The sequence below is a fragment of the Sinohyriopsis cumingii genome, chromosome 3 (assembly GCF_028554795.1).
Source record: "Sinohyriopsis cumingii isolate HCF-2022 chromosome 3, ASM2855479v2, whole genome shotgun sequence".
Lineage (NCBI taxonomy): Eukaryota > Metazoa > Mollusca > Bivalvia > Unionida > Unionidae > Sinohyriopsis > Sinohyriopsis cumingii.
Genome location: NC_142963.1, coordinates 141999921 through 142026026, shown reverse-complemented (window position 1 = coordinate 142026026; position 26106 = coordinate 141999921). Strand labels below are relative to the sequence as shown.

The following is a 26106-nucleotide window of genomic DNA, read 5'->3' as shown; positions in this document are numbered from 1 at the left end:
CATTGCATTCACTATCACAACTAATCTAGTCACAATCACTGGCTCCACTCACTATCACCACTACACTCCATTCACTATCACCACTACTCAGTCATAAACACCACTACAATCCATTCACAAGCATCACTACACTCCATTCACTATTACCATTACACTCTACTCCCATTTAGACTAACTACATTCCATTCTTTACCACCACTACACTCTATCATTAAAACTACAGTTCTAATATATTTGAACACCATCATTATTTCCAATATTAATTTCCTCCTATCTCTCTAGCACCACCAAATCCAAGATTTGTATGTCCTTTGCCACCACCACCACCATTATCTTTATTACAGCTACTATTAATAGACACTGTTGAAACATACATCGCCATCACTCAGTTCAGTTCCGCAACTGTTATTTTCACCACCAGCATCATTATAAATGAGATTATTACAAATGTTATTTTCACCACCAGCATCATTAAAAATGAGATTATTACAACTGTTATTTTCACCACCAGCATCATTAAAAATGAGATTATTACAACTGTTATTTTCACCACCAGCATCATTAAAAATGAGATTATTACAACTGTTCTTTTCACCACCAGCATCATTAAAAATGAGATTATTACAACTGTTCTTTTCACCACCAGCGTCATTAAAAATGAGATTATTACAATTGTTATTTTCACCACCAGCATCATTAAAAATGAGATTATTACAACTGTTATTTTCACCACCAGCATCATTAAAAATGAGATTAATACAACTGTTATTTTCACCACCAGCATCATTAAAAATGAGATTATTACAACTGTTATTTTCACCACCAGCATCATTAAAAATGAGATTAATACAACTGTTATTTTCACCACCAGCATCATTAAAAATGAGATTAATACAACTGTTATTTTCACCACCAGCATCATTAAAAATGAGATTATTACAACTGTTATTTTCACCACCAGCATCATTAAAAATGAGATTATTACAACTGTTATTTTCACCACCAGCATCATTAAAAATGAGATTATTACAACTGTTATTTTCACCACCAGCATCATTAAAAATGAGATTATTACAACTTCCAGCATCTGAGCAAAATTCATCACTAGCAGTTCTATTCCATGACCATCAACGATTTTCACTGTCTTTTCCATGACCTTAATCACTCTTGCTATAAATAATATTACCATCATCACCATTGCGACCACCATGAACTCCATGACTATACATATATTACTACCAATCCAATCTAGCCACTGTATCCTTCATGAATTCACTATTTTATATCTCATACTAATTGATCTTTCATGATTTAACTATTTTTTTTGGGGTACTGATTTATCCTTCATAAAAATTCACTGTTTTATATGGTATACTAATGTATCCTTGATAAATTCACCGTTTTATTTATGGGGTATTAATTTATCCTTCATAAATTCAGATTTTTTTATATTGGGTACTAATTTATCCTTCATGACTTTACTTCATATATGTGGTGCTAATTTTTCCTTCATGACTTCACTGTTTTATATTGGGTACTAATTTATCTTTCATGAATTCACTATTGTATATTGGATACTAATGTATACTTCATGAATTCACTATTGTATATTGGGTACTAGTATATCCTTCATGAATTCATTGTTTTATATCAGGTAGTAATGTATCCTTCATGAATTCAATATTTTATATGTGGGTATGAATGTATCCTTCATGAATTCACTATTTTGTATGGGATACTAATTTATCCTCCAAGAATTATTGTAAAGGGGGCATTAATTGGGGGGGGGGGGGTGATATAGTGGTTGTTATGAACCATGAACTTTAAAACCCAACAAACATAAGGAAATGTTTCCCAATCCATGATTTCAGGTATGAAAAAAATGTTTATTTTTTCCAAACCATGAAAATATTTCAGAGTGCAGTGTGGCCCCACTATAACACCGTAGATGGGAGCCATAAAACCTGACCTTGTTATAGACCGAACCATGTTATAAGCAACCAGGTCAGTTAGCTAAAGAAAATGAAGCATGTGCCCCCCAAAAAATTGTGGGGGGTAGGTAATAAATGCGTGCGGTAAAGTACGTGCTTCATTGGCACAGTTATCATCTTAAATCGATGCATATTAAGTTAGAAAACACCTGTAGTGAAAACAAAGAAGACGTATATAATAGTTTACTTTATTTAGAGAACCACGAATTGGTACATATACATGTTTATTGTTTATATATATGTCTTATGTATAGCATGAGTATCAATGATGTGTACTCAATTGCAAATCTCATCACATTCATTGAATCCACAATACAACTAATTCCATCTAAGATATGCACACTGTAACAAGATAACCTGGTGGGATATTTCGGATTGACAACAGAACACGTTTTGACGACACAGATATATATATGGTTTAATGTGGTGATTTATATGAGCAGTAGATTATGAAGATGTGTGCATATTTATAATCCAAATATTGGATTTATTTAACATAAAACGCACAGATTCAAAGATGGAAATAAAAATACGAATAAATTAGTTCAGTAACACAAAAAAACCACAGGATAAATGATTCACAAATGCTTCAATAATGGAAAGATGAATATAGTTCACTCAAATAGTAAACGATGTAAGCTTTTTACTCATAGTAAAAATGTATTCGCTCAGGTAGCGAAATTATGTTGCTAAACACAAGAATGGATATAAAATCTATCTTTCCAGTCCTGAATGATACACTGGGTCTTACTAACCCAAAATTAGCATACAGCTAATAAAATACATGTATGGAGATACACTCCGTTACCCGTGCACCATATCCGCTCCACAGCTCCTACGAATCAATTTCACAACTGCTACAAACTCCGGACCCTCGGAATACTATGATCACTCGGAACATTAGACCCTCCGGACACTCCAAATATTAGACCCTCCAGACACCCTGGTCCTTTGACAGCTCTATGGCTGGGTCACCTTAGTCACTCTTGACATTAGACACTCCCGACACTAAACATTAGACACTTCGGCACCTTAAACGCTCCGGACAAACGGACGTTTCTACACTCAGACAACACCGGACACCCCAGATATTCCTACCCTCAGACAACACCGGACACCCCGGATATTCCTACCCTCAGACAGCTGAAAATATACCCGATACAGTGTACTAAACTTGATACAGACATAATAACGTAAGGACGTCATACATGGTAAGTTATAAAGATTATATTATTATGGCAATTACAAAATGGCAGGTTCAATAGTAAACCTAACCCTGCTCGATAAGACTATAGTAAACAATTCTTTAAAAAAATTGTAACTTTACATTACCAATATAAATCCTGTACTATGTTGCAACAAGAATAAAAAAAATGCACGCATTATGCTGTATAAAGAAAACTATATAACAAACATGCAAAGGTAAATATGGTAATACACTAGTTATCACTTAAGACCAAAAAATTTCCTACCCTTACAGCTGGAGTTGTGCGAATCCTTTAAGCAGGCCACTTGCTGACAAAACCATTAGTATTGTAAAGACCCTTTACATGCAGTAAAGTATTTATACGTTTAGACTTTTCGTTTTGCCGTATCGAAAGCACCTTGCATGTGTGGCATAGGACGAATCGTACTCACGATTTCGAAATACAATAGACCATATACATAATCACCCTTGGGTATCGTTGTACAGTGAAAAAATGAAAACCCGAGTACATGTATTTAATGAATAACATTTACACCATTCCGTGACACACACACACATTAAAAATATTCAATAATTTTTTCACAGGCAATATAGGTCTGAATTCAGTGGAAAAACATAGCACAATCATGTAACAAATGATAAAGCATGTTTACTTTTCAGTACATCCCAAGTCGGTAAAAGTTTGCACTAAGCTGCCTTTGGTATGGTTCTTAAGCATAAACTTTTTCCCTGGAAAAAGGAAACTTTCACGGCACAGTAAATGTGTTCCAGTCATGTTGGAAAATGCAAAAATCCATCAGATTCCATTGCTTTTATTTAAATTTGGTACTGGCTTCCTTTGAAGAAAGTTCTTTGTTTTTAGATTGTAGTCAGCTTTCTTTGATGAAGGGTGCAATGCATTATTGAAGTCACTGCTCAAGGACAGTCTTGGAGAACCAACCATTTCTTACTGTGGTGGCAACATCAAATAATTGAATTGCATGATTAAGAGTGATTTTTTTCTCCATTTGCTGAGTACATTTTCATAACAATCAGTGCTTCAAAGATAATCTGTTTTCTTTGAAATTTCAGCAAACTATTTTATCTGGGTACATCCTAAAAAAATGAATTGTCTGTCATTAGGTCAATTGTAGTTACTGTTCTTCCGTACTTATTGAATAAAGCAACAAGTAAGATGTTTGTTTTATTTTTATTTTTATTATTTTCTTTACTTTTTTTATATTTGTGATAGCGAAGTGATGCTTCCTTCCATGCATGCATCAGAAATTTAAAAAAGGCTCAACAGACAATTACTACATAAAATGTGAGTGTTCTGAAGGATTTAATTCTGAGTGAAAAGAAGAGGAATTTTACTTACCATCCATATACAAATGTCAGTCTATGTAAATATATTAATTACTAGTGAGCCGTCAACGAAAGATAGATTACAAGATAATGCCTCGTCCAGTTGATCTCTGTTACCAGAAATGTCAACAACAAGCAAAAACGGATACCTCATAACATACAGTACTCATGTTAGATGTCAGAATAAGTGGATTATGACATAACAATGCACTGTTAAGATGGTTTGTCAATATTGGCAATGAATTGGTTTATGTAACAATAGATCAATTTCAGTGCATTTTATACCAATTTTGCGGCTTCCTTTCATGGGGCCATTGTGGATGCGGGAGGTTGTGGTTTCGATCCCTGGCCGAGTCATACCAAAGACTTATAAAAAGGATACTAACAGCTGCCTCGGTTGGCACTCAGCATTAAGAGGTTAGTGTTAGGACTGGTTGGCCTGGTGTCAGGATAATGTGACTGGGTGGGACATCATGCTACATGTCTGCGACATGATGACCCAGTGCTAAACATCACTATAAACTGTCACTCAGCAGACATCATAGCAATATGACTGAAAAATTATTAAAGCTACATTAAAACAAAATCCAAATCCAAATATGAATTTCTCCACTCCAAAACAATAGTTGTATATACAAGTTTAAACAGCCAACAATGTCACCAATAAAACAAATCCCCAGATGGTATATTTTGCCGCCAATAAGGGGAAAAAATCGCAGACTGTGACATTGGCAAAGTTCTACACGATCCCAGAATAAACTTTTTACACATTATTTTTTGTACTTTTAACAAGAATTTTTTCTTCTTTTCGTGAACAAGAAAAATACATATAAAATTTCAGGAGCTACACCATGATCATCTTGTAATATTCATGCATGATCTCTTTCCCAAAATGATAATAAACATTTTACGTTGTTTTCGTACTTTTAAGAAAGAAATTTTTTTTCTTTTCGTGTACGAGAAAAATACATGTATATAAAATTTTGGGACCCACACCACAACCGTGTTATATCCAAATTCATGTTATAATGGAGTGTGCTATAGCGGGGTCACCCTACATTAAATTCGAATTGTGGATTAAAATGTAAAGCTCATCATCATTAGAGATTCCATGTAGTATACAAACATCAATCACCAGTATCACAACCGTGTTATATCCAAATTCATGTTATAATGGAGTGTGCTATAGCGGGGTCACCCTACATTAAATTCGAATTGTGGATTAAAATGTAAAGCTCATCATCATTAGAGACTCCATGTAGTATACAAACATCAATCACCAGTATCACAACCGTGTTATATCCAAATTCATGTTATAATGGAGTGTGCTATAGCAGGGTCACCCTACATTAAATTCCAATTGTGGATTAAAATGTAAAGCTCATCATCATTAGAGATTCCATGTAGTATACAAACATCAATCACCAGTATCACAACCGTGTTATATCCAAATTCATGTTATAATGGAGTGTGCTATAGCAGAGTCACCCTACATTAAATTCAAATTGTGGATTAAAATGTAAAGCTCATCATCATTAGAGATTCCATGTAGTATCCAAACATCAATCACCAGTATCACAACCGTGTTATATCCAAATTCATGTTATAATGGAGTGTGCTATAGCAGGGTCACCCTACATTAAATTCAAATTGTGGATTAAAATGTAAAGCTCATCATCATTAGAGATTCCATGTAGTATCCAAACATCAATCACCAGTATCACAACCGTGTTATATCCAAATTCATGTTATAATGGAGTGTGCTATAGCAGGGTCACCCTACATTAAATTCAAATTGTGGATTAAAATGTAAAGCTCATCATCATTAGAGATTCCATGTAGTATACAAACATCAATCACCAGTATCACAACCGTGTTATATCCAAATTCATGTTATAATGGAGTGTGCTATAGCGGGGTCACCCTACATTAAATTTGAATTGTGGATTAAAATATAAAGCTCATCATCATTAGAGATTCCATGTGGTATACAAACATCAATCACCAGCATCACAAAAGTTACATGTTCCAACAATTTTCATTTATTGCTATGCACCATCAATACAAGTGCTGCATCACCATGTAAATAAGTTGATCATGAGAAATTCTGTATTTTCCCCCTGTTCTTTAGTAGATATGTTGTGATACCCTGTACCCATCAATCTGCTACCAGAGTGGTCTCAAACTCTTTTTGATAATACTGACCCATTCTTACAGGCAAGCCCTCCCTACCGCTACATACTTGGAAGAGAGTGCACTTCTGCACCAGTAGGAACTGACAAATTATGAGATTTGGCACCAGTCCTTCAATCCAAGGGTAAACCACTCTTGTTTGACTTTTATCTTGGCAGGCAGACATTTTGACATTTTTATTGCTAAAACAAGCTAAGTCTGAAGATGTGTTTAAATGTCATTTTTTTCAATTGAATATGTTGTCTTGTATTATCAAGAAATTCTTAGAATCATGTTTTAACTCTTAAAATTGATTTCTCCTTACTATCATAACATGTAAGTGTGAAGAGTCTTAGCTTTAACTGTTACTGGGAAATGTTTTAAATTGTGGAGGATGGGATGTTAATTAGGAAAATTCTATGCCTCGTCAAAAATGATGTCGGACTGAGACAACGTTTTTAGCTCATGTCGCTGTAACATTGCTGCAGTTATTGATATAAAAAATGCAATCAACACATCATCTGAAGAAATTTCAACCCAAAGCATCCTAATGACCAATAGATTTTGCTTTTGCATTCATTGTTAGGTAGATGTCTGCCATTTGAGTGATCTTGGGTAAATTAAATTAAAATTTTGGGTAAATTCACCCACTCTTATTACATTTGATAAAAAGAGGACAGTTTCTAAATACAGGGGTAAGGTTTAAAAATGTGGAAACAGTTTATAAGTGCTGGGGCAATTTAAAAAATAAAAGGTTTGCAGATATAATTTTTGCATACTGGATGATTTTAGGCGTGATTTTTAGGTCACATGACTATAAAGTCACATGGTATGGCCCTGCATCCATTATGTGTCTTGTGGCCATCAACAATGCTATTTGAAATATCTCAGAAAGTACTGGACCAATTTTCACCAAATTTGGAATAGAACCCATCTTGGTATGAAGGTTTTTTAAATTGTTTATTTTTGTTGCTTTCTGCCATCAAATTTTGCCACTGTTTATAAAACAAATAGTAAAAACCACTCAACTGAATTTGATAAAAAAAATTCAGAAAGTATCCTGGTGGGAAGAGGTTTCCAAATATTTACAAATGATGCCAATCCAACTTTTAAATATGTCAGCTGTTACTAAAAATAGAAGCCACTATTGCTATAAATTGTAAAACTATTAAATGACCTCTTCTCCAAAACTTCATTGTCAAAAATTAACCAAACTTGACAGAAAGCATCCTGGCAGGAAGACCTTTTAAGCTGGAAACAATTTTGCAAATCTGCCATGTAATATGGCCTTTGTTACTAAGCATAAAAAAACGTTTAATAATTACTTCTAGAAAATTGCTCAGTAGAATTTTACCACTTTTGACAGAAAGCACCATGAATGGCCAGGAGGGCTTTCAATTGTATACAGCTAATGCTAATCTACCATCAAACATGGCCATCATTACTAAAAATAGAAAATCATCATTTGACTCGAAAACTACTGAATAGAGTTTGATCATATTTGAAACAAATTATGACTATTTTTAAAGACTCTTTGAATTTTTATAAATGTCTGATCTGTCATCAAATATGGCTACCATTACTAACAAAAGAAAAATTGTGAAATGACTTCCCCAAAACCATTTAATGAAATTTAACCAAATTTAGCAGAAATCATCCCAGCATGAAGGCATTTCAAGACAGAAATCACCCCAGCATGAAGACATTTCAAGACAGAAATCATCACAGGATGAAGACATTTCAAGACAAAAATCGTTCCAGCATGAAGATATTTCAAGACAGAAATCATCCCAGCATGAAGACATTTCAAGACAGAAATCATCCCAGCATGAAGACATTTCAAGACAAAAATCATCCCAGCATGAAGACATTTCAAGACAGAAATCATCCCAGCATTTCAAGACAAAAATCATCCCAGCATGAAGACATTTCAAGACAGAAATCATCCCAGCATGAAGACATTTCAAGACAGAAATCATCCCAGCATGAAGACATTTCAAGACAGAAATTATCCCAGCATGAAGACATTTCATGTTTATTTAAATGATGCAGATCCATCATCAGCTCTGGATGATGTTACTAAAAATAGAAGAATCTTTAAATGACTTCTCCAAAACCACTTCATGGAATTTTACCAGTCATAACAGAAATCATACTGACCTGAAGTCCCTTTTAGATTCTTTTTATAATTGATGCTAATTCACCAGCAGATAACGAAAAGAAAATAGAAAAACATTTAAATGACTTCACAGAAAACCACAACTGAATTTGAAACATTTGATAGAAAGCAACATGGCATAGAGGGCTTTAAAATTTGTACTAATGATTCCAATTGACCACTAAAAGTGAAAGAAATATTGATGCAACTTTATTGAAAGAAACTGCTGAAGAGGATTTGAAGAACTTTGGCACAAAGCATCCTGGCATAGGGGCATTTCAGACAAACAGTGTTGATGCACTGTCAGATGAAGATGAAAAACTAAAGAAACGATGAAATAGTTGTTAATAACATGCAATCAACAGCATAGCATGGGAAGAAATTTAAAGAGAAAAAAACATGTACTGCTGTTGCACTGACGTATTGCTCTTGCATTTGTGTATTAAGCAGATGTTAGCCAGGTGAGCAATCTCAGGTTCACATGGGTCAATTGTTGATAAATTGGCATGACTCACATAATCATGTATCCTTAAGTAAATTATGGGTGTGTTATCCAGATTTTACGTCATTCATGTGGGAGAAATGTCTGCAAATTATATCATTTATAATAATTTCAAAATTTGTTTTCTTTCAAAACTGGAATTAGTTATCCTATCTTTCCACAAAAATAATGGTGGCATTCACAGCAGAATATTTACACTTTTTGTGACTGGAAAAAAACACTTGATTAAAAGTACACATTTTTTTACTTGTTCCATCTGTTGGTGGCTTTGACAGATGAACCCGATCCTTCTGTTCCCAAGAGAATTCTGTGAAAACTTTGAAACTGACACCTACAGCATGTGCTTTCTAGATAAGAAATTTTTTTATGTGCATTTTCTGTTATCACAGGAATTAAAATTCAAATTAAAACATCAATTACCATCAAAGTCAATGTACTTTCTGTCTGCCATCTTAAGCTGAAAGGAAATATACAGTTCTTAGGCTCTGCACATATAATTAATCTTAAGTCTAAATTCAAAGTTGATCAGAGGTTTTAGATGAAAAGAATTTGGGTGTGTTCAGGTTTTCATGGCACATGAAGTTTGTAATGGTTCATTTAAAATATGTCAAGTTAATTAAGAAAAGTTTCTTTTACAGATAGCTTAGTGTCAGTTATTTCAGCATCTGTTAAAAAAACTTTTTAACAGTGATTGCATGTTTTTGATAGTCTTATCATGTTTCCATGCATCCTTGAAAGGCAGATTCTTGTGATATGCACCATTTGTAAGGACCTTAGTTTGTCATATCCTGAAATATAAACTCCATATGCAAATCTAAAATATATTTTTAATTATTTTGCATGAAATTGACTTGTAAGGATGTGTAAATCATACATTTCTTACATCTAACTTTGTAGTATTGACTCTTTTCATGTTGCATTATATGTCGTATCAACGCACTTGCAAGTCAAGACCAGATGCAAAGATTGACCCAGATATGCTGTTGCAAAAGGTGCTGGCAGGTCAGCAGGGTCAATGTTTGTTTTACCAATTACTCCTAATAAGCTGCAATGACCCAAATCTGCCAGTGCATTATGCAACAGCAGATCTTGGCCTCTGCATTTAGCAGTTGGACTTGACTTATTAGTGAGAACATAAGTAAATGTGACTGATTTTGAACTTGCGAGTAATGACAAAATCCTGGATGTATTTTGAAATTTCATTTTCTTCAAAGTTTTTTTATTCGGTACTTAACCTTAAATATTTCAAGCACATCTTAAAGGTTACTGTATGTTATCACTTACAAGTTGGGTTCAACTGCAAACATGGTAGACCAAGATCTGCTATTGCATAATGCGCTGGCAGATCAGGGTCTATGCTGTTTGTTTTAATGATTACTCTTTAGAAACTGCATAGACCTAGATCTGCCAGAGCATTATGCAACAGCAGATCTGGGTTTTATGCAGCTAGCAGGTGGACTAGATTTATAAGTGAATATGTATGGTAAGTATCAATAGAACAATGCAGGGGGTATTTTTTGTGTGTGCATGTCCATTATATCTAAGGATGAGGCATGTAACCTTACCTGTGTCCATCTGTCATGTCTACCACACAATGTTAATTTGATGGTGTTTGTGGATTGAAGTTATCATTTGATGGTGTTCCTGGACTGAACTCATCCGTTGATGGAATTTGTGGATTGAAGTCATCAGTTGATGGAGTTTGTGATGGAGTTTGTGGATTGAAGTCATCAGTTGATGGAGTTAGTGGATTGAAGTCATCAGTTGATGTAGTGGCGTCACTCAGGTTGGTGTCACCCAGTGCGGTAGCTCATGGTGTCACCCCCATGGTCCTCCTTCCATAACAGACCATTCAGAATCCTTAGTAATGTCATTTTGGTTTCACCACCTCTGATGGTGTCACCCGGTGCAGTCCATACCCCCCGCATCCCCCTAGTGACGCCACTGCTGTGCCTGCTAGTCATGTATTTAACTATGATCGGTTATCCACTTATGAAATCTGACTAGACCGAGCAGTGTGTGCTCTGAAAAATTTGCAATTTTTCATTTTGGTGTCACCCCTCTGAGATGGTGTGACCCGGTGCGGTCCACACCCCCCTAGTGACGCCACTGAGTTGATGGAGTTTTGTTTGCATAAAACTCCTGAGATCTTATCAGCATTTTGAAGTTTTAAGCCCATTTTTATTACAAATTGTGTCCATCAGTCTGTCCATCCTTCTGCCCAGCACACTCTTCTCGTTTTAATATCTCCCAGATCATATTTGGTATACATTTGTATCATGACAGATCATATTTGGTATACATTTGTATCATGACAGATCATATTTGATCTATGTTTGTATCACAACAGATCATATTTGGTCTATGTTTGTATCATGACAGATCATATTTCGTATCATGACAAATCATATTTGGTATCACAACAGATCATATTTGGTATACATTTGTATCACAACAGCTCATATTTGGTATACATTTGTATCACAACAGATCATGTTTGGTATGTTTGTATCATGACAGATCATGTTTGGTATGTTTGTATCATGACAGATCATATTTGGTATATGTTTGTATCACGACAGATCATATTTGGTATACATTTGTATCATGACAGATCATATTTGGTATAAATTTTTTATCATGACAAGAGTTTGTGTCCCATACTACTAATTATAATTGTGAAGGGTGCTAGTCATAAAATGGGCACACATTGGATACTGTACTAAATACTTGGAGACCAGATCGTTGACTGTAATTCAGTGTGGAATTTTTCTTTTCTAACTTTATGACATTTGTGTCAGTGGTTTAAAATTCTACATAGATTCTGTGTACATACATGATTTTGATTTTTCTATCATGCCAAAAAATTATCTTTTGCCTTCCTAGTGTGAAACATGATTAAGGTAGTTGTATGGATACCTTTAACAGGTATCTAGAAAACACCATTAAGCATGAAATTTTGATCATTCATTAAGTTTCCACTTACTTTAATCAAGTACATACATTGTGTACAGCATGGATCTCAAACACATGGCCCTGGACTGCATGTGGCCCGCCAAGCCGTGTCCTGTGGCCCACAAAATGATTGGCGTCACAAGGTGTCATGAGAGACAACATAGGTGGTGTGGCCCTTGGGCCATCAAAAATGCTCTCATGCGGCCCTCTGGGTGGTTTGAGTTTAAGACCTTTTGTGTACAGGGCTAGCTAATGCTTAAAATAGTTTAACTTTTCAGACCTTAAAATTGATGTCTGTGGAAGATGAATTAGTGGTTTGATCTCTATAAGGGAATATGATTGATTCTATGAAAAATTTCATGATTGACAGGATTGATTCCATGGAAAATTCCTTGATTGACGGGATTGATTCCATGAAAAATTCCATGATTGACAGATCTAGTTGGATAAAAGTCTTTTTAATAAAACTAATTTATTTAGGCAAAAATACATCAATTACCATTTGCAATCTTCAGGCCATTACTCAGATTTTTAAAAAGTATCTTGAAGTTGAATTTTTAGATGAAACCTTACTGACAAAATTTTGTATACATGTCTGTACGTATGTACAAATGACTTAATCAGATTATCATACTATTTGTATTGATTTTTTTCTTTCTTCAAAATTTATAATTTCTGAGCTTTGACCTAGATCCGCATGTTTTTTTTTTAAAAATCACAATGAATCAGTACTCTCAGTACCTTGATTCGGCCATGTGCATTTCATTTGCTTATGTTGTTGAAATAAATTAGTGGTGACTCTGAATACAAAAAATTGACAATTGGCATTTTGCCAGTGATGGAAACAATTCCTCTTTACTTGTTTTTGGAAAATCACTTTCTGAAATCCAAACAGAATGCATTTCCTATCAACAATATAATTTCTTTCATCATGCTGCAAGTGGCAGATAATTAGGATTCTTTGACTATTTGACTGACAAGGGTCTGAGTGGCACTTTCTTTATAAATTTGGGAAAGGATAGGGGAAGAGATTTTATCTGATTATAACACCATCAAACTCAGCTGTTGTATGTTTGATAAATGTTTTTTTTCTGCCTCTTGTAATTATTTCTTTAACTGAGAAATAAAAGCCACTGTTTCAATGAATGATTCATTTCTTTTTTTAAGATGAAGACTTCACTTTTACCAAGTTGTTGCGTTTGTGGATAGATATGGTAATAAGCTAACTGGCCATTAAGACACTATCATCACTCAGCAATAGATGATAGGAACATATACCATATGTACCCATATCATGACATTGAGTGGAAAGGAGGGTCTAGAGCTTTTCCTTAGTTTGTTGTTGTTAATTTCTCATTCTGAAGGTGGGGGGCTTTTTACTCCCCATCCACTGTGTATTCATTCACCCTTCCTGTGTGAATATGGACCAGTTAAATATTTCTTGAGAATCATTATTATATTTATAAATATTTGTAATTATAAGAATTGAAACATCCTACTTAATGGGATTTGTGAAGTCATGAAGCTTGAATGTTAACTCTACATAATGGCATTTACTTAGTATGGTCATTCATGTGGTAAAATGTTTAATTGTAAACAGTAATTCTTTCCAATCTTTTGTAAGGTCTTCAATTTAATGCAGATTTTTTAAAACTGCATTGTTAAACTCTAATTCATCTGTCACATTGGATGTTAATTGTTACAACCATGTTGAACTGTTGTTTCAGATATTATTTATGTTGAACCTTGTCCATATGTCATATCAGATATTATTTATGTTGCAACTTCGTTCATTTGTCATATCAGATATCATTTATGTTAGAACCTAGTTCATTTGTCATATTATATAAAATTTGTAATTTATGTTGCAACCTTGTCCATTTGTCATATCAGATATTATTTATGTTGTAACCTTGTTCATCTGTCATATCAGATATTATTTATGTTGCAACCTTGTTCATCTGTCATATCAGATATTATTTATGTTGCAACCTAATAATCTGTCATATCAGATATTATTTATGTTGCAACCTAGTCCATCTGTCAGATCAAATATGATTTGTTACAGCCTATTTCATCTGTCATATCAGATATTAGTTATGTTGCAACCTTGTCCATCTGTAATATCAGATGGTATTTATGATGTAACCTTGTTCATCTGTCATATCAGATATTATTTATGTTGCAACCTAGTCCATCTGTCAAATCAGATATGATCTGTTACAGCCTAGTTCATCTGTTGTGTCAGATATTATTCATGTTGCAACCTTGTCCATCTGTCATATTCGATATTATTTATGTTGAAACTTTGTCCATCTGTCATATCAATATTATTTACGTTGCAACCTAGTCCATCTGTCATATTGTGACCACTCCGGTGGCTCAGGGGTTAGAGCATCCAACTCAGATGCAGAAGGTCATGGATTTGACCCCTGGCTGAGTCATACGAAAGACTTACAAAAATGGTACTAACAGCTGCATCGCTTGGCACTCAGCACTAAGAGGTTAGTGTTGGGACTGGTCAGCCTGCTGTCAGGATAATGTGACTGGGTGTGACATGTTACTACATGTCTGCTGCATGATACCCCAGTGCTAGACATCACTATAAAATGTCACACTGCTGATATCGTAGCAATATGACTGAAAAATTGTTAAAGCTATGTTAGAAAACCAAATTACACCATCTGTCATATCAGATATTATTTATATTGCAACCTTGTCCATCTGTCATATCAGATATTATTTATGTTGCAACCTAATAGATCTGTCATATCAGATATTACTTATGTTGCAACCTAGTCCATCTGTCAAATCAGATATGATTTGTTACAGCCTGGTTCATCTGTCATATCAGTAATTATTTATGTAGCAACCTTGTCCATCTGTCATATCAGATATTTATGGTGCATTCTAGTTGATCTGTCAATTCAGATATGATTTGTTACAGCCTAGTTCATCTGTCATATCAGATATTATTTATGTTGCAACCTGTCCAGGGGCCCTGAGTGGCTGAGTGGTCTAAAGCGCTTACCATTCCGGATCACTGCCATCTTACCTCTGTCTGCGGGGGTTTGAGTCCAAGGCTTGGCTAGCGTGGGTATGTGGGAAAGCCTGCCAGTAGCTTCTCATGGGTCGGTGGTTCTTCCCTGGGTTTTCCAGGGTTCTTCCTCCACCAGTATACTGGCCGCCGTATGTAGCCTATCTTGTGCTGAAAAATGGCGTTAAACCCTAGAACAACAACAACAACAACAAAAGCAACCTGTCCATCTGTGATATCAGATATTATTTATGTTGCAACCTTGTCAATCTGTCATATCAGATATTATTTATGGTGCAACCTAGTCCATCTGTCAAATTTGATATGATTTCTTACAGCCTAGTTCATCTGTCATATCAGATATTATTTATGTTGCAACCTATCCATCTGTCATATCAGATATTATTTATGTTGCAACCTGTCCATCTGTCATATCAGATATTATTTATGTTGCAACCTTGTCCATCTGTCTTATCAGATATTATTTATGTTGCAACCTTGTCCATCTGTCATATCCAATATTAGTTATTTTGCAATCTTGTCCATCTGCCATATCAGATATTATTTATCTTGTAACCTGGTCCATCTGTCAAATCATATATAATTTGTTACAGCCTAGATCATCTGTTATATCAGATATTATTTATGCTGCAACCTTGTCCATCTGTCATATCAGATATTATTTATTTGCAACCTTGTCCATCTGTCCTATCAGATATTATTTATGTTGTAACCTTGTCCATCTGTCATATCCAATATTAGTTATGTTGCAACCTTGTCCATCTGTCATATCAGATATTATTTATGTGCAACCTAGTCCATCTGTCATATCAGATATTATTTATGTTGCAACCTAATCCATCTGACATATCATATAATATTTATGTTCCAACCTTGCCATCTGTCATATCAGATATTATTTATCTTGCAACCTAGTCCATCTGTCAAATCAGATATGATTTGTTTACAGCCTAGTTCATCTGTCATATCAGATATTATTTATGTTCAACCTTGTCCATCTGTCATATCAGATATTAGCTATTTTGCAGCCTACTCTGTCTGTCATATTAGATATTGTTACAGGTAGTTCATCTGTTGTATCAGATATTATTTATGTTGCAGCCTAATCCATCTGTCATATCAGATATTATTTATGTTGCAACCTAGTCCATCTGTCATATCAGATGATTTGTTACAGCCTAGTTCATCTGTCATATCAGATATTATTTATGTTGCAACCTTGTTCATCTGTCATATCAGATATTATTTATGTTGCAACCTAATCCATCTGTCGTATCAGATATTATTTATATTACAACCTAGTTCATCTGTCATATCAGATATTATTTAATTTGCAACCTAATCCATCTGTCATCTCAGATATTATTTATATTGCAACCTTGTCCATCTGTCATATCAGATACAATTCATGTGCATATGTGAAAACGGACAATCCATTCTGTGACAGCCTCTGAACTCTTTGACTTTTGTAGTCAGGATAACAGAAGAAGATTTGTGTTAAGATTTTGGTTCAAGTTTTTTATTTAGTTATTTTTCCGTAATCATTTCATTAACTTGCTTTATACCAGAGATCAATCATTACAAAGCAAAAAAGCAAAACACGTTTCACTTTATGATACTCACTTGCCCCATCAACCTTGGGGATAAAGATCTCAGTAATAGAAAATTAGCTTTAACATCGTGGTTAATATTGTTCATTTACTTGTATATCCTAAATTGTATTTTCTATATTTCTTGATAGATTTTGTTTGTGATGAATCGTTACAAATCTGGACTTTTCATCATGCAACACACTTGCTCCACCTTTTGACCTTTGGACCAAGGTCACATGTTTTACAGCAATGTATCAATTTATGAGCTCTACATGCAGGTCATGGCCACCTTACAATTTCTGCAAGGTTAAATTTAAAAAAATTTTAACCAAAAAAAAAAAATATTAAAAATGACACCACCCATAATTTCCAGATAGTTGGAAAGGTCAGTATGTTAAATGACATGCATATCATTGTGACCTGTCCAGATTTTTGAATGTCATAATCAACACATTCATGATTGAAATGCAGATTTTCATTAGAATTTCAAAAGATTTTGCAATATGTCTGATTTGCTGATGTTTTCCAGTTAGAGGACAAATTGTTAAGGACCACCAAGCAACACAGAGTGGCCGTTGTGGGCACGCAAGAAGATGCCGCCAGCAAGATGTCTGGGTTAGTCTTAGCCCTACACAAGCAACATGAACACATCAAACATCTTCCAGGTATACAGCGAAACTAATTTTTGTTCATTTCACTGTTAACACTTTTTTTTAGTTTAATGAACCATAGGAAACATTTTGTGATCCATTGTGAAGAAAAAAGACCCCACCGCCATTAGAGGCATGTCCACAATTTTGTATCCCCATGCTTAGCTTGGCATATTATGATGCCTTCCAAATGTCTGTCCATAACAGTCTCCTGAACTGCAGAATTGAAATTCACCAAACTTCATACATAGGTTGTCCATGTGTTAACTATATATAAAGGGGTTAGTGTTTCTTTTGGGTCTTTATCCACCCCACCCACCCCACCCCACCCACTCAAGGTCCTTGGAAGGGGGGGGATCTGATGCATGATATACAAAATTTGCATTTATTGTTACATTTTGTAATACTTATTTACCAAATTTTACACACAGCATGAGGACATATAATTTATATAGTGGATAAGGGGGTGGGGTATATATAATGGATGAGTGGATGGGCTATATATAATGGACAAGGGGGTGGGGTATATAATATGGATAAGGGTTACTGTTTGCTGCATGGCGAAATAGTTCAGGGAAAGGGGGTGAGTATATACGAGACGAGACTCTTTCCCGCATGGTGGTGAAATGTCAGTGACTTATAAAGGTGATCTCCATAGACCACTTAGCTACCCAGGGCAGCACACCTCATTTGATATGAGTACATAACGATATTTAGACTTCTTGACCAGGTAGTTTACAGGTAAGATAATTCTGCCAATACCTTTACTAGCCCAAAGAGTTGGCTTAGAAACTCAGTCTGTACCTGTTGTGTATATTCTGCTTTCAGATCAGCTAACCTGGGTGGATGAATCAACTCTCCTTCAGGGGAACTTGTCAGTTGTGCTCTTCCCAGATGACCAGCAGGGGTCAGTAGGATTCACAATCAAAGAACTGACCAATCTATCAAAACAAAATATCAAAGTAAGCTTTTTTTTTTCTTCTTCTTATTCTGAGAAACTTTTGATTCCAACTGATTTATTCTCAAGAACAGAAACAGGCGGTCATCTTAATTGAAGATTTTATTACAGGATAAAGTGTTACAAAGATACAGGATACAGTGTTACAAAGATACAGGATACAGTGTTACAAAGTTTCAATTTCAACTTACCACTACAGTGTCACTATCTAGAAATATATACAGAGTTAGAATTTAAACTTAGACTACTAAGTCACTGTATGGAAAGAATATATCTTACAGACTTTGAGTCACAATAAGAAACAACAACAGACTCACACAGTTTGAATGGTGGGTTGGGGTAATTTGAGTCACAATGACTGGAGCACACTGGATGGTTGGTGGGGGTAATTTGAGTCACAGTGACTGGATCACACTGGATGGTTGGTGGGGGTAATTTGAGTCACAATGACTGGAGCACACTGGATGGTGGGAGGGGGTAATTTGAGACAGTGACTGGGTCACACTGGATGGTTGGTGGGGGTAATTTGAGTCACAATGACTGGAGCACACTGGATGGTGGGAGGGGGTAATTTGAGACACAGTGACTGGATCACACTGGATGGTTGGTGGGGGTAATTTGAGACACAATGACAGGATCACACTGGATGGTGGGTGGGGGTAATTTGAGACACAGTGACTGGATCACACTGGATGGTGGGTGGGGTTAATTTGAGACACAATGACAGGATCACAGTCTGGATGGTGGGTGGGGTAAGTAATAAAAAGCATTAATATAAGAAGTCTTTTATTTTATCAGAAAACTTATATATTTTAATAAAAGTTTACTAAAAGATAATTCATGATTTGCATTTACCTTAAAATTTTGTTTTTCATCCAAAACATTTCTTTAGTGTTTACTTTTTTTCATTATTCAGGTGAACAGATCACCAGCTCTAACACCATTTCTTAGTAATATCAACAATATTTGCAAGATTTCAAGAATTATTCACAAAAAGCAAGGTGAGTTTAGATTAACTCTAGTAACTTCCAAAGATTCTACATCTATATTGGTCTCCCTCTCTCTGTCTCTCTCTCACTCTATATATACATATAGTATGTGTGCTGTATCAATGATATACCATGAGATGTATACATTTTCCATTAGAAGGAAAAGAGGCTTGCAGAATTTTCTTTTAATGAAAACATTATACAAGTGGTATATCACTGATACAGCATACATAATATACATATATTTTATTTATATCACATACAAATGCATATATTTGCCATTTGAACAGAGTTTAAGATTGACTACAGGCAACCATGTGTTGACTGAGTGAATAAACTCCTGACATCCCTGCTGAGTGTGCCTGCTACAAAATGTTGTTCTGTGCCTTTTGTTGCTATTTACAACCACCTTTTCATATTGATAAGTTGAGTGTTTTCTTACGTTTTTTTTTTACATTTATTAAATCAATATAAGACACATTTATGATTTAAACATGAAAGATGGTTTTAATGAAGAAAGTAGAGCACTACAATGACATGGTTACCGGCACATGGAAATTAGTGTCAAATAGAAACTAAGCGAAATGTCAAACCAACAAGTGGTAATTAAGATATTTTAATATATTTACAGTTGATCAAAGTCATTATTCAGCTTTAATGACATTACTGCTGACCATAAAACTCTCTCCCTCCCTCCCTCTCTCCGTTTGGTCTGTCTGATTTTAAAACTCTTCTATGCTCATCTTTTTCATAGATTTTCACCTGTATCTATCTTGCTACGATGGTTGAGATAGAGGGAGAGAGGAGGCTTTTGGGCATTTTCATTATTAATTAATAATAATTGATTTTTAGAACATTGTGATTGGTTTAAGAAACAATAACAACAACAAAACATTAAATACATCACTGTATGTGTACCACATAACCAAGAAATTTACTGTACAGTTTTGACAGGGTTTGCAACTTTGTATCATTAATTTACTGTACAGTTTTGACAGGGTTTGCAACTTTGTATCTTTAATTTACTGTACAGTTTTGACAGGGTTTGCAACTTTGTATCATTAATTTACTGTACAGTTTTGACAGTGTTTGCAACTTTGTATCATTAATTATATAAACACTGTAGATAGATCCCAAGGAAAGTGCACACATACCATTACATCCAACCGTATTCTTGTAGGTTACTTGGTGCAAGTTCAATTTCAAGGTTTTCATCCAGCCCAAATTCTTTATTTCTGCGTTTTTTTGTCCCTTATGCATGAGAGGGGAGGGGGAAAAGAAAACAGAAAGGATTGTGATGAAATTGTGTACCATATTAAATTCATTTTGTAAACAGGGATTATTTATACTTTTTTTTCATACATCACTAATGTTATTCATACATCACTAATGATTAATGAGTGGACAGCACATAGTTGCAAGGGCACCATTGCAAGAATGTTTATATATGTGTATTATTGTGCCATGGGCGGATCACAATTTCGTATACCAGTCAGGTAATGGCATATCAATTGTTTTATACCAACACTCTAAAAGCCATGTTATTTTTTATGTATGTGGGATAAATATAGAATATATGTATAGTATGTATGCTGTGTCAGTGATATATCAGGAGATGTAAAAATTCTTCATTAAAAGGAAATAGGCTTGCAGAGTTTCCTTTTAATAAAAAATGTATATGTGGTATATCATTGATACAGCATACATACATAGTGTACATATATTTTACTTATATCACATACAAATACAAAAGTAATTCATGGACTTGCTAGTGTATGCTATCTAAGTATGACAAGCAATTCATGGACTTGCTAGTGTATGCTATGTAAATTTGAGAGCAATTCATGGACTTTCTAGTATATGATATGTAAATATGAGAGCAATTCATGGACTTGCTAGTGTATGCTATGTAAATTTGAGAACAATTCATGGCATTGATTGTGTATGCCATGTAAATATAAAATCAATTCATGTACTCACTAGTGTATGCTGTGTAAATATGAGAGCAATTCATGGATTTCCTAGTGTATGCTATGTAAATTTGAGAACAATTCATGGCATTGATTGTGTATGCCATGTATATATAAAATCAATTCATGTACTCACTAGTCTATGCTATGTAAATATGAGAGCAATTCATGGACTTGCTAGTGTATGCTGTCTGAGTATGACAAGCAATTCATGGACTTGCTAGTGTATGCTCTGTAAATCTGAAATTGATTCATGTACGTGCTACTGTATGATATGTAAATATGAGAGCAATTCATGGACTTGCTAGTGTATGCTATGTAAATATGAGAGCAATTCATGGACTTGCTAGTGAATGCTATATAAATATGAGAGCTATTCATGGACTTGCTAGTGTATGCTGTCTGAGTATGACAAGCAATTCATGGACTTGCTAGTGTATGCTATGTAAATATGAGAGCAATTCATGGACTTGCTAATCTATGCTATGTAAGTATGAAAGCAATTCATGTACTTGCTAGTGTATGCTGTCTGAGTATGACGAGCAATTCATGGACTTGCTAGTGTATGCTCTGTAAATCTGAAATTAATTCATGTACTTGCTACTGTATGATATATAAATATGAGAGCAATTCATGGACTTGCTAGTGTATGCTATGTAAATATGAGAGCAATTCATGGACTTGCTAGTGAATGCTATGTAAATATGAGAGCTATTCATGGACTTACTAGTTTATTCTATCTGAGTATGGCAAGCTATTCGTGTACTCACTAGTGTATGCTATGTAAATATGAAATCAATTTATGCACTTGCTAGTCTATGCTATGCAAATATGAGAGCTATTCATGGACTTGCTAGTGTATGCTATGTAAATATGAGAGCTATTTATTGACTTGCTGGTGTATGCTATGTAAATATGAGAGCTATTCATGGACATGCTGGTGTATGCTATGTAAATATGAGAACAATTCATGGACTTGCTAGTGTATGCTATGTAAATATGAGATCAATTCATGGACTCGCTAGTGTTTTCTATGTAAATATGAGAGCAATTCATAGACTTGCTAGTGTATGCTATGTAACTATGAGATCAATTCATCGACTTGCTAGTGTATGCAATGCAAATATGAGAGCAATTCATGGACTTGCTAGTGTATGCTATGTAAATATGAGAGCTATTCATCTACTTGCTAGTGTATGCTATCTGAGTATGACAAGCTAATTGTGTACTCACTAGTGTATGCTATGTAAATCTGAAATCAATTTATGCACTTGCTAGTCTATGCTATGTAAATATGAGAGCAATTCATGGACTTGCTAGTGTATTCTATGTAAATATGAGAGCAATTCATGGACCTGCTAGTGTATGCTATGTAAATGTGAGAGCTATTGATTGACTTGCTAGTATATGCCATCTGAGTATGACAAGCTATTCGTGTACTCACTAGTGTATGCTATGTAAATCTGAAATGAATTTATGCACTTGCTAGTCTATGCTATGTAAATATTAGAACAATTCGTGGACTTGCTGGTGTATGTTATGTAAATATGAGAACAATTCATGGACTTGCTAGTGTATGTTATGTAAATATTCATGTACTTGCTAGTGTATGCTCTGTAAATATGAGAGCAATTCATGGACTTGCTAGTGTATGTTATGTAAATATCAGAGCAATTCATGGACCTGCTAGTGTATGCTATGTAAATGTGAGAGCTATTGATGGACTTGCTAGTATATGCCATCTGAGTATGACAAGCTATTCGTGTACTCACTAGTGTATGCTATGTAAATCTGAAATCAATTTATGCACTTGCTAGTCTATGCTATGTAAATATGATAGCTATTCATGGACTTGCTAGTGTATACTACGGAAATATGAGAGCAATTCATGGACTTGCTAGTGTATGCTATGCAAATATGAGAGCCATTCATGGACTTGCTAGTGTATGCTATCTGAGTATGACAAGCGACTCGTGTACTCACTAGTGTATGCTATGTAAATATGAAATCAATTTATGCACTTGTTATTCTATGCTATGTAAATATGAGAGCAATTCATGGACTTGCTGGCGTATGCTGTCTGAGTATGAAAAGCCATTCGTGTACTTAATAGTGTATACTATATAAATCTGAAATCAATTTATGCACTTGCTAGTCTATGCTATGTAAATATAAGAATCCATGGACTTGCTAGTCTATGCTATGAAAATATGAGAGGAATTCATGGACTTGCTAGTGTATGCTATGTAAATATGAAATCAATTCATGGACTTGCTAGTGTATGCTCTGTAAATCTGAAATTAATTCATTCACTTGCTAGTATATGATATGTAAATATGAGAGCTAATTCATGGACTTGCTAGTGTATGCTGTCTGAGTATGACAAGCAATTCATGGATTCGCTGGTGTATGCTATGTAAATATGAGAGCAATTCATGGACTTGCTAGTGTATGCTGTCTGAGTATAACAAGCAATTCATGGATTTGCTAGTGTATGCTATGTAAATATGAGAGCAATTCATGGATTTGCTAGTGTATGCTATGTAAATATGAGAGCTATTCATGGACTTGCTAGTGTATTCTATGTAAATATGAATGCAATTCATGGACTTGCTAGTCTATGCTATGTAAGTATGAAAGCAATTCATGGACTTGCTAGTGTATGCTCTGTAAATCTGAAATTAATTCATGCACTTGCTAGTATATGATATGTAAATATGAGAGCTAATTCATGGACTTGCTAGTGTATGCTGTCTGAGTATGACAAGCAATTCATGGATTCGCTGGTGTATGCTATATAAATATGAGAGCAATTCATGGACTTGCTAGTGTATGCTATGTAAATATAAGAGCAATTCATGGACTTGCTTGTCTATGCTATGTAAATATGAGAGCAATTCATGGACTTGCTAGTGTATGCTGTCTGAGTATGACACGCAATTCATGGACTTGCTAGTGTATGCTATGTAAATATGAGAGCAATTCATTGACTTGCTAGTGTATGTTATGTAAATATGAGAGCTATTCATGGACTTGCTGGTGTATGCTATGTAAATATCAGAGCAATTCATGGACTTGCTAGTGTATGCTATGTAAATATGAGAGCTATTCATGGACTTGCTAGTGTATGCTATCTGAGTATGATAAGCTACTTGTGTACTCACTAGTGTATGCTATGTAAACATGAAATCAATTTATACACTTGCTAGTCTATGCTATGTAAATATTAGAGCTATTCATGGACTTGCTAGTCTATGGTATGTAAATATGAGAGCAATTCATGGACTTGCTAGCATATGCTGTCTGAGTATGAAAAGCTATTCGTGTACTTAATAGTATATGCTATATAAATCTGAAATCAATTTATGCACTTGCTAGTCTATGCTATGTAAATATGAGAGCAATTCATGGACTTGCTAGTGTATGCTGTCTGAGTATGATAAGCAATTCATGGATTTGCTAGTGTATGCTATGTAAATATGAGAGCAATTCATGGACTTGCTAGTGTATGCTGTCTGAGTATGATAAGCAATTCATGGATTCGCTAGTGTATGCTATGTAAATATGAGAGCAATTCATGGACTTGCTAGTGTATGCTGTCTGAGTATGATAAGCAATTCATGGATTTGCTAGTGTATGCTATGTAAATATGAGAGCAATTCATGGACTTGCTAGTGTATACTGTCTGAGTATGACAAGCAATTCATGGATTTGCTAGTGCATGCTATGTAAATATGAGAGCAATTCATGGACTTGCTACTGTATGCTATATAAATATGAGAGCTATTCATGGACTTGCTAGTGTATGCTATGTAAATATGAGAGCTATTCATGGACATGCTGGTGTATGCTATGTAAATATGGGAACAATTCATTGACTTGCTAGTGTATGGTATGTAAATATGAGAGCAACTCATGGACTTGCTAGTGTATGCTATGTAAATATGAGAGCTATTCATGGACTTGCTAGTGTATGCTATCTGAGTATGACAAGCTATTCATGTACTCACTAGTGTATGCTATGTAAATCTAAAATCAATGTATGCACTTGCTAGTCCTCTATGTAAGTATGAGAGCTATTCATGGACTTGCTAGTGAATGCTATGTAAATATGAGAGCAATTCATGGACTTGCTAGTGTATGCTATCTGAGTATGACAAGCTATTCGTGTACTCACTAGTGTATGCTATGTAAATCTAAAATCAATGTATGCACTTGCTAGTCCTCTATGTAAGTATGAGAGCTATTCATGGACTTGCTAGTGTATGCTATGTAAATATGAGAGCTATTCATGGACTTGCTAGTGTATGCTTCTGAGTATGACAAGCAATTCATGGACTTGCTAGTGTATGCTATGTAAATGTGAGAGAAATTCATGGACTTGCTAGTGTATGCTGTCTGAGTATGACAAGCAATTCATGGATTTGCTAGTGTATGCTGTGTAAATATGAGAGCTATTCATGGACTTGCTAGTGTATGTTGTCTGAGTATGACAAGCAATTCATAGATTTGTAGTGTATGCTATGTAAATATGAGAGCAATTCATGGACTTGCTACTGT

General features: G+C 34.8%; 1 protein-coding gene across 3 annotated transcripts in view; it reads left to right on the top strand.

The window, feature by feature from the left end:
* The window catches only part of LOC149803978 (uncharacterized), a 170245-nt gene that overhangs the window by 74686 nt on the left and 69453 nt on the right, over positions 1-26106 (top strand). For all 3 annotated transcript variants that reach the window (XM_089953833.1, XM_089953832.1, XM_089953834.1), the window contains 3 exons: positions 17509-17644; positions 18458-18591; positions 19504-19588. In XM_089953833.1, the coding sequence (XP_089809959.1) occupies positions 17509-17644; positions 18458-18591; positions 19504-19588 (355 nt within the window). The remainder of the gene's footprint in view (positions 1-17508; positions 17645-18457; positions 18592-19503; positions 19589-26106) is intronic.